Raw genomic sequence first — 9,084 nt, forward strand, 5'->3', positions numbered from 1 at the left:
TACAAAGTATTAGATTAAGAAATGTAAAGAAAGAAGTGATGAAAAGTTTGTTTATATTATACTATGATAATACCATTCTGTATTTAAGAGATGAGGGATTATGTACATTATTTACATTAGAAGGATATTTGTCTACAGGCATATGGCATAGTGGTTAAGAGTGTGGGCTACTAACCCCAAGATTCCGAGTTCAATTCCAGGCAGTGACATGAATAATAATAATAATCCCACAATTCTGCCTATTATGTATCTTGAATGAGAAACTGTAACTAACGATTAAGATTATTAACCCCATAAAGAGGTGAAAGAAGAGAGACAGCATAGCAAAAGTTTTGGCTGACTGTCATCCTGTACTCCCTTATTGTTCTTAGTCTTCATAAATGACTTGCCCGACGACCTTACGCAACACACCCTTCTATTTGCCGACGATGTTCAAACTGGTCGCTCCTCGCGGTGATATAGAGGATCTTCGTCGATGCCTCCACCAAATTTGGAGGTGGTCTAACGAATGGGACCTGTGTCTGAACGTGTCAAAGTGCTGTCATCTGCCTGTTGGCTCTCCTCCTGCAACTCAACTTGATTTCGAGCCGGGTCGTCTGCTGCTGGAGGACCTGAATATCTTGGTGGATTCCTCCTTTTCGCCTTCGGCCCAGTGCGTCCATGCTGCCAACAAAGCACGCGGAATTCTGTTCTTGATTTGACGGTCATTCGGAATGCTCACAGCAGCCATATTCCTACCACTCTATGTCACGCTGGTGAGACCCATATTGGAATACGGGATTCAAGCCTCTTCTCCTTATCTCCTCAAAGACATACAGCATCTCGAAAGAGTCCAGAAGCTGGCTACCCACAGGGTTCATGGTCTCAAAAATTTGTCCTATGAAGAAAGGCTGAGGACGCTCGACCTTTATTCTCTAGAAAAACGCCGCCGCAGTGGTGATCTCATTCTCGCCCACAGCATCATAAGCGGAAGGTGTAACCTCTTGAAAGAGCTGTTCTTCAGTGCTGCTCCAGAGCGTCGGCTGCGGGGTCATTCCGAAAAGCTCTACCTGCGACGATTTCATCTCAATCGAAGGAGAGGAGCTTTCTCCGTCCGGGTTGCGGATCCGTGGAACAAGCTGCCAGACGAGATGGTGAAGATGCCGACGACCGCTTTGTTCAAAGCCTCCCTTGACCTCAAGTGGCCTGAACTCTTTACATGAACACCACCCTGTACTTAACTCCATGTCCCCCTACATGGCCTTGCTATTTGCTTTTGAGCCAAATTAACTAACTAACTAACTAACTAAATGGTATATGCCGGCTGTAGCAACTGGTGGGGAATTCCATTAGAAAAAGTTTTAACTGATTTTGTCAGTAACTATGGGGGCTAGGAAAAAATACAAACCACATTCCAATCTGTGCACCCATCTCCACACATGTGCCATTTTTCACGCGAATTCATCCAGCCGTTTGGCTGTGAACCTTAAGACAAGAAAAACTACAACGATCGCCCATGTCCAATTTATATTATACATACATACATACACATATATATATATACATATATATATATATATATATATATATATATATATATATATATATATATATATATTGTTATCTGTGGAGTCATTTTTGTAGAAAAAGGAAATAGTAGTCCTTTGGCTGCTATTTCTATAACTTTCGGTATGTGGTCATACAACTTGTTGCAAACCCTTATTGTTATAATTATATATATATATATATATATATATATATATAAACTTACTTGGAAATGGATGTATTGCTTAGGCAATGGCAGCAGACTGAGATCTTTGAAGATATGATATACTTGAGAAGACCTGTAGAGTAAAGTAAAACCAAAATCATAGCTGTGGCCAGTGCGCCCTGACTGGCTCCCCTTCCGGTAGCATGTAAAATGCATCATCTGAAACGGACTGATGCCAGTGTACCATGACTGGCTACTGTGCTGGTGGCACATGAAAAGAACCCACTGCACTCTCGGAGTGGTTGGCACTAGAGTGGGCATCCAGCTGTAGAAATACTGCAAGATCAGATTGGAGCTTGGTGTAGCCACTGGCTCTCCAGACCTCTGTTAAACCGTCCAACCTGTGGCAGGTTCAATTATATAATAATAACAAACAATATATAATAGGTAGAAACTCCATAAGATGCACCCAATGTAAGCTATGGATGTATAAGAGGTGCAGCAATATTAAAGGGAAATTAACTGATAAGATAGCTTTCATGTGCGGCAGATGCACAGGGACAATAGACACCACAGACACTCAGAAAACAGATTCCATCACACTCCAGGGGGAGAAACTAGAAGTAGTTGATAGTTTCCGCTACCTAGGTGACCAAGTTAGTAGTGGAGGTGGATGCTCAGAGAGTATCACCACTAGACTACGAATAGCCTGGGCAAAGTTCAGAAAGCTCCTACCTCTACTGGCGACAAAGGGTCTCTCGCTCAGAGTGAAAGGTAGATTGTATAATGCATGTGTGCAAACTGCAATGCTTCACGGTAGTGAAACATGGGCTGTGACTGCAGAGGACATGCGTAGACTTGAAAGAAATGAAGCTAGCATGATCCGCTGGATGTGTAATGTCAGTGTGCATGCATGACAGAGTGTAAGCACCCTGAGAGAAATGCTGGACATAAGAAGCATCAGATGTGGTGTGCAAGAGCGACGCTTGCGATGGTATGGTCATGTACTGCGGATGGATGAGGAGAGATGTGTGAAGAAGTGCCACTCCCAAACAGTTGAAGGAATCAGGGGGAGAGGTAGACCGAGGAAGATATGGGATGAGGTAGTCAAGCATGACCTCAGAGCGTTGGGCCTCACTGAGGCAATGGCGAAAGACCGAGATCTCTGAAGATATGTTGTGACTGCAAAGACCCGGGCTGCTTCCTGCACCAGTTCCGCATAGCCCCTGCCCATTCAAAGCACCCTGGATCCCAGAACGTCTCGCTGTGCTTGAGGAGACCTGTTGAGTCAAGTACATGACCATGAACATCGAAATAAATATCAATGGAAATAGTAGTTGTGTTACCTGTGCCGGTGGCACAAAAAGCACCATCCGAACGTGGCCGTAGCCAGCACCGACTCGACTGGCTTCTGTGCCGGTGGCACATAAAAAGCACAATCCGAACGTGGCCGTTGCCAGCGCCACCTTGGCTAGCTTCCGTGCCGGTGGCACATTAAAAGCTCCAACCGATCGTGGCCGATGCCGGACCCCCCTGGCACCTGTGCAGGTGGCACGTAAAAAGCACCCACTACACTCGCGGAGTGGTTGGCGTTAGGAAGGGCATCCAGCTGTAGAAACTCTGCCTGATCAGACTGGAGCCTGGTGCAGCCCCTGGCTTCCCAGACCTCGGTCGAACCGTCCAACCCGTGCTAGCGCGGAAAACGGACGTTAAACAATGATGATGATATAAAAAAGAGAGATAGAAACAGGCAGAAACAAGGAAAAATGCCCCTTGTATTTGAATACTTTGGAAATATTTAAAAAAAAAGTTTTTAATTTTTCCAAAATTTGTTTTCCATACTTAGAGGTCAAAAAGTTTTAATGACTGAAACCAGTACTAAAATGTTTTTTATGATGAAATTATTTTACCTTGACTTATTTTCCTTATATGTATATATATATATATATATATACACACACACACACACACACACATACATATATGGGTACAGGATATCACCAACGGTGCAAATAACATGAAATACATAAACAAACGAGGGAAAAACGAGTGAGATACGTAAACGATGATTAAAAACAAATCAAAAACAGGACAAGTAAACAGAGAAAAAGCCCTTCATCAGTTGTCGGCTGTCTGTCTACTCCTCATTTCAAGTGATAAATGATGAAATATATATATATATATGTATATATATATATACGAAGAAATGAGGTACTCAGAAAATCGGATGGTTTATATTTACAGATATTTATTTGTATATTACATTTTTTATACATCATATAACTCAGATCATGTATTAGCACTTTCTCCCATTCTAGCGGGGTTTTCAAATCAAACCAAGTTCCTGTGTGAAAAGTTTTGACCATTTTATAGTGGTATTGAGTTTGTAGTGGTTTGGAGGAATATAAGACAGTACAAGAGGGTGATGGATGAGGAGAAAGTGAGAGAGAGAGCATGTGTGCATGCGCGCGCGTGTGTGTGTGTGTGTGTGTGTGTGTATTTGGAATGAGTGCTAAAGAAACAGAGGGGAAGGGAGAGGGAAGAAGAAGAAAATAATTTTTTTGCTCTGCTACACAGGATGTTGACTCCAAGGGGGGTCCAACGTCTTGGGGCAAAAGAATTTCAGTTTTGACCATTTCATAGTGTTATTGGGTGTGTGGTGGCGGGGAGGTAGACCATAAATTATATTTCTTTTTATCCAATGGTGTGTGGTGACTTTTGAGATTGGTCATACAAGAAATACGAGGGTTGATTGAAAAGATGGAATGTGACTAAATGAGGTTTATTTTTCAACATAGACCTCACTTGTAGTTCTCACACTTTTTCCTTTGGTGTTTGCCATACTTGGAGCCCATTGATGAAGAAGCCTTCGTCGTGTTGGTGAAAAAAGTTATGAATGGCAGACATGATGCCATCCTCAGTGTGGTACTGGTTTCCAGCCATGTGTTTTCCATGTTAGCAAACAGATGATAGTGAGACGAGAGGTCAAATCAGAAGGATAGTGACCAACTAGTTGAAAGCCATAGCCATGCATAGTAACCATTGAAAGCAAGGACATGTGTGCAGGACCATTGTCCTGATGAAAGGAGAGCCCTTTCGTCAGTTTTGCTGGGCCTCAGCATGTTGGCATAGTATGCTCCATTGATAATGGGGCCATTTTGAAGATAGTCGATAAACACAATGCCTTTTGCCTGCCAAATAATTAAGGCGGTCACCTTCCCTGCTGATAGAATGACCTTGGTTTCTTTCAAGCAGGGGAGGAGGACTGTTTCCACTGCATGGGGTGGTCTCTGGCTTAAAGTGATGAACCTAATACTCATCATGGATTGGGATACGTTCATGAAGACTGGCTGGATCCACCTCAAATAATGTCAGATTTTGATCAAGTGTGAGAGATGTTGCACCCATCAAGCATGAACCTTCATCATGCCAACTCTCTTATGGGATATGCTAATGACATTGGCTGTTTGATTTATAGTCAGTTGCCTGTTATTTATCAACATGTGATGAACAATGTTTTTGTTGGTGGTGGCAGTTGTGGAACCTCCAGACATTGGGTCAGCTTCAAGACTCTCCGTTCCCCTCCTAAATTCATCTGCCCACTTTTACACTGTTGATAAAGCCCGAGCATTATCCTGTAATGTAGCAACCATGTCAGCATGAACGTCCTTGGGGGCTAAACCCTTTTTCTGAAGATTTGTGACAACACCACAATGCCAAATTTTATTTATTTTCAAGAGAAGTTGCTTCTAGTTACTTTCGAAGTCTTTTTCGAACAGTTAGATGTCAGTTTAGTTGAAAGGAAACAATGCAGTTATAAATAACAAGAGCTGAAATGAATGCAGGCAACATTTCTAGCATCAGTCCTTCATCGTAATCTAATGTTTCAACCCACCCTTGTGCTTATTGGTTTCAGTTTTTGAAATTATTTATTTAAGAGAACCAGTGCTCACGATGGTGGCTGTTTTAATGTTTAAAAATTTTTTAAATGATGTACAAAAAATTACTATTTAAATACCTCATTTATAAATTAATTCAGTTCTTTGATCTTTGAGGACAAATATATTTGTTACATTGGTGTAGAAATCTTCTTTAATCAGTTGTTGAAGTGAATCTTTTTCAATTGAAATAAGATTGACATAAATTCAAAAGATTTTATAAAAGAAACATGTGCATGTGTGTGTGTGTGTGTGTGTGTGTGTGCGTGTGTGTTGTGTGTGTGTGTGTGTGTGTGTGTGTGTGTGTGTGTGTGTGTGTGTGCGCCTGTGAATTGAAAGTCAATTTGAATAAAATGGAAAATAATCTTAATAAATCAACGAAGCAATGAAAGATCCTGATCAAAAGGGAGAAATCTCAAATTAGGACAGGTAAAAAAGCATCCAGCAATGTAACAATGATCATTAAGTATCAAAGAGAAAATAAATAATTTTGTTCAGTCGGCAGAACTTTGGTCCTTACTGGCAGAACTGATCTGACTAACAAAGAATTTTGAAAGGGCTTTTATTTTTAGACAGAGAGGTCAAATCCATTCAACCATGTGGTCAGTCTTTAGTGACCTTAATCATGAAGAACTGACAGAAGTATTGACAGATAGAGAGAAGAGACTACAGACAATAACAATCATGCATTTTTAACATTGTAAGATTTTGAAGCTATTTTTAATGGGATGGTAAATGAGGTCTTCAATAAGCCAAGTAATGCTCTGTTCATATTGCATCTGACATCTTCTTCCAAATAAATTCACTAAGTTAGTTTAATTTTCAATGATTTTGAAGACTTTTTAAATTTCATTACTAAATTTATTTTTGATTTATATAAAAATATAAATGGCCTTGCAAAGCATGACTTGCATAACTGGACTACCAATCTCATATATATATAATATATATATATATATATATATATATATATATATGAGATTGGCAGTCCACTGTGTTCAAGGAGACCCATCTCTCTCAATGAAAGTGAGGTCCTAAAAGCATTATGTTTATACTTTTACTGGGCCCTCCCTGCCCTTACGTCCAATTTATCCCCACAAAACCTTCCCAACACCCATCACTTCATTACTCTTCTGTGACACTATTCAGCTGTGACAAACATATTAGAGCTGAATGTGCACATATTTCTCTTCGTTACCCGCTTCCTCCTGGGACCACTTTCTCTTAAAACCCATCCCTCATTCTCAGTACCATCCTTTTCCAATTTTATTTTCCTTCACTGATTCCCTTTTGTACCTCCAGTTATCTGTCTTTCTCCTCCAAGATACATCTCAGGATGCCGTTATCTTATTCTTAACGCTTCCTATGTCTGATCATTCTCATGCCATTATGGAAAGAGGACAGATTTATTTTCTGGAGCCAAGAGGACAACTGTAGACCCATTTCTGCCTTGATAGGTGTCATCTACCTGACATTTGTCCAACCTTATCTCCAGAGGCCAAGCACCCAAGGGACCGAGAGTTAGACACATTAGACACATTTATGGCCTAGGTAGATTGTGTAGTTTAAACAAAAATGAGCTGAGTGAAATAACTCAAAGTGGCTAGTAGTCTGTATTTGATATACAAATACAGGTATGTCAAATACTATACAACATAAATTCTTTCAGTTGTATCTATTACATTTAATCCAAACTTCAGTCAAAACAAATCTAATCTCATTTATCCATTGTGTAAATCCTAAAACGTATGTTAGCTCTAACATCCTGCCGATAGATTCTGAATGTTCTTTTTTATTTCAGATGCGCTCTAAAAGTGATTATGGTTATACTCTGATGGCGGCAAGTACAATTGTTTTATTCAGGCACTAAAGGATGCTAGTTTTGTTTCACATTAAAAAAAAAAGATTGATTATTCATATTTTTCGTTTGGAAATCCTATTTAGGCACTTTTCTATGGATCCCATTGCTTCACACTGATATTTTCTTTTGACATTTCCATTCCGCACTTAATTTGTATTGCTTTGGAAGCATTTCTACCTTTAATCAAGCCAGGTGCATGTTTGTTTGTTTGTATGGATGTGTGTGTATCTACAAACAACCAGTCACACCCAGTATATACTTTCTTACTCCTTATCCAGAGTGTATGGCCAACATGGAGAGGGATACCATGGTAAAGGAAAACTCATTCTTAGGTTTAAGCATAAGTGGAATCAAACACTAAAATCTCTGCAGCTTAATGTAAAGCTTTTGGGAAAGTTATTCCCCTTGGATTGATCTGCATAAAACGTGTCATGATGCATCAAAACAATTTGAGTTGAAGAAACAGAACAACAAAAAGAATTATATCCTGCAACCAAGCGACATATTTGTCAAGATCCTGGTCAAAATCAAAATGATCAGTGTCGTCATAGTGACTCAAATTACATTCACAGGCAACAAACTGGCAGAAATGTTAGTTAGCACGCTGGGTGAATGCTTAGCGGTATTTTGTCTGTCTTTATGTTCTGAGTTCAAATTCTTCCAAGGTCAACTTTGTCTTTCATCCTTTCGGGATTGATAAATTAAGTACCAGTTGCATACTGGGGTTCTCTTCTTTATGCCTGCGAGACGTGGGTCACATATCAATACCACCTTAAACAACTGGAACATTTCCATCACATGTGTCTCAGACGGATCTATAGCATTAAGTGGAAGGTCCGCATCAGTGATCTTGAAATATTGGAAGGCTTTTGGTGTGAAAGTATAGAAGCTCTTGTGTTAAAGCAAAGGCTCAGATAGAGTGGTCATCTGGTCAGGATGAAGGATTCAAGGATGCCAAAACAACTTTTTTATAGAGAGTTAGCTAAAGGAGAACGACCTCCACATCAACCAAAAAAGAGGTATAAGGACTTGCTGAAGGCTTCCTTAAGAGATGCTTGCATCTCTCCTGATACATGGGAAGGCATAGCTATTGATCGTAGCAGGTGGAGAAGCATTATTCATGAGGGGACAGCCACTTTTGAGAAATCTCGAGTTGCACATGAGAAAGTAAGGAGGGATGTCAGGAAGGGCATCCCTGTTACACTTCCAGATGGGAAGGGTCTTCCTATGATGCTGACATGCAGTGTCTGTGCAAGACCCTGCCTCAGTAAAGCTGGACTCAAGAGTCATCTTCGTAGTCATAAAGCCAGACAGACGAGTGACAACCTGGCCACTGGTGGTGGTGTAACACACCATACTAATCATATCTGCCGGGCATGTGGAAGAGAGTGTAATTTGGCAGGGGGACTTAAACGACATGCAAAGGTACATGAAGCCCAGTTACAACTACAGCCGGCTATTACCGGTAAAGGTTTTAGTTGCCAATTCTGTACAAGACAATGTAGATCTTTGGCTGGGCTAAAAAGTCACATTCGATCACAGCACCAGTAACAGTTAAGCTTCGTGCAATGGCCATACTCGATAAAGAGGGGGCA

General features: G+C 40.6%; 1 protein-coding gene across 3 annotated transcripts in view; it reads left to right on the forward strand.

Annotated features, from left to right (window-relative positions):
• Positions 1-9,084, forward strand: part of LOC115212801 (WD repeat-containing protein 37) — a 203,003-nt gene that overhangs the window by 55,853 nt on the left and 138,066 nt on the right. For 2 of the 3 annotated variants that reach the window (XM_036503539.1, XM_029781509.2), the window contains one exon: positions 7,430-7,468. The exons of the other annotated variant lie outside the window; for it this stretch is intronic. In XM_036503539.1, coding sequence (XP_036359432.1) covers positions 7,430-7,468 — 39 coding nt within the window. The remainder of the gene's footprint in view (positions 1-7,429; positions 7,469-9,084) is intronic. 3 annotated transcript variants of the gene reach the window in all.

Source organism: Octopus sinensis, linkage group LG6, assembly GCF_006345805.1.
Source record: "Octopus sinensis linkage group LG6, ASM634580v1, whole genome shotgun sequence".
Classification (NCBI taxonomy): domain Eukaryota; kingdom Metazoa; phylum Mollusca; class Cephalopoda; order Octopoda; family Octopodidae; genus Octopus; species Octopus sinensis.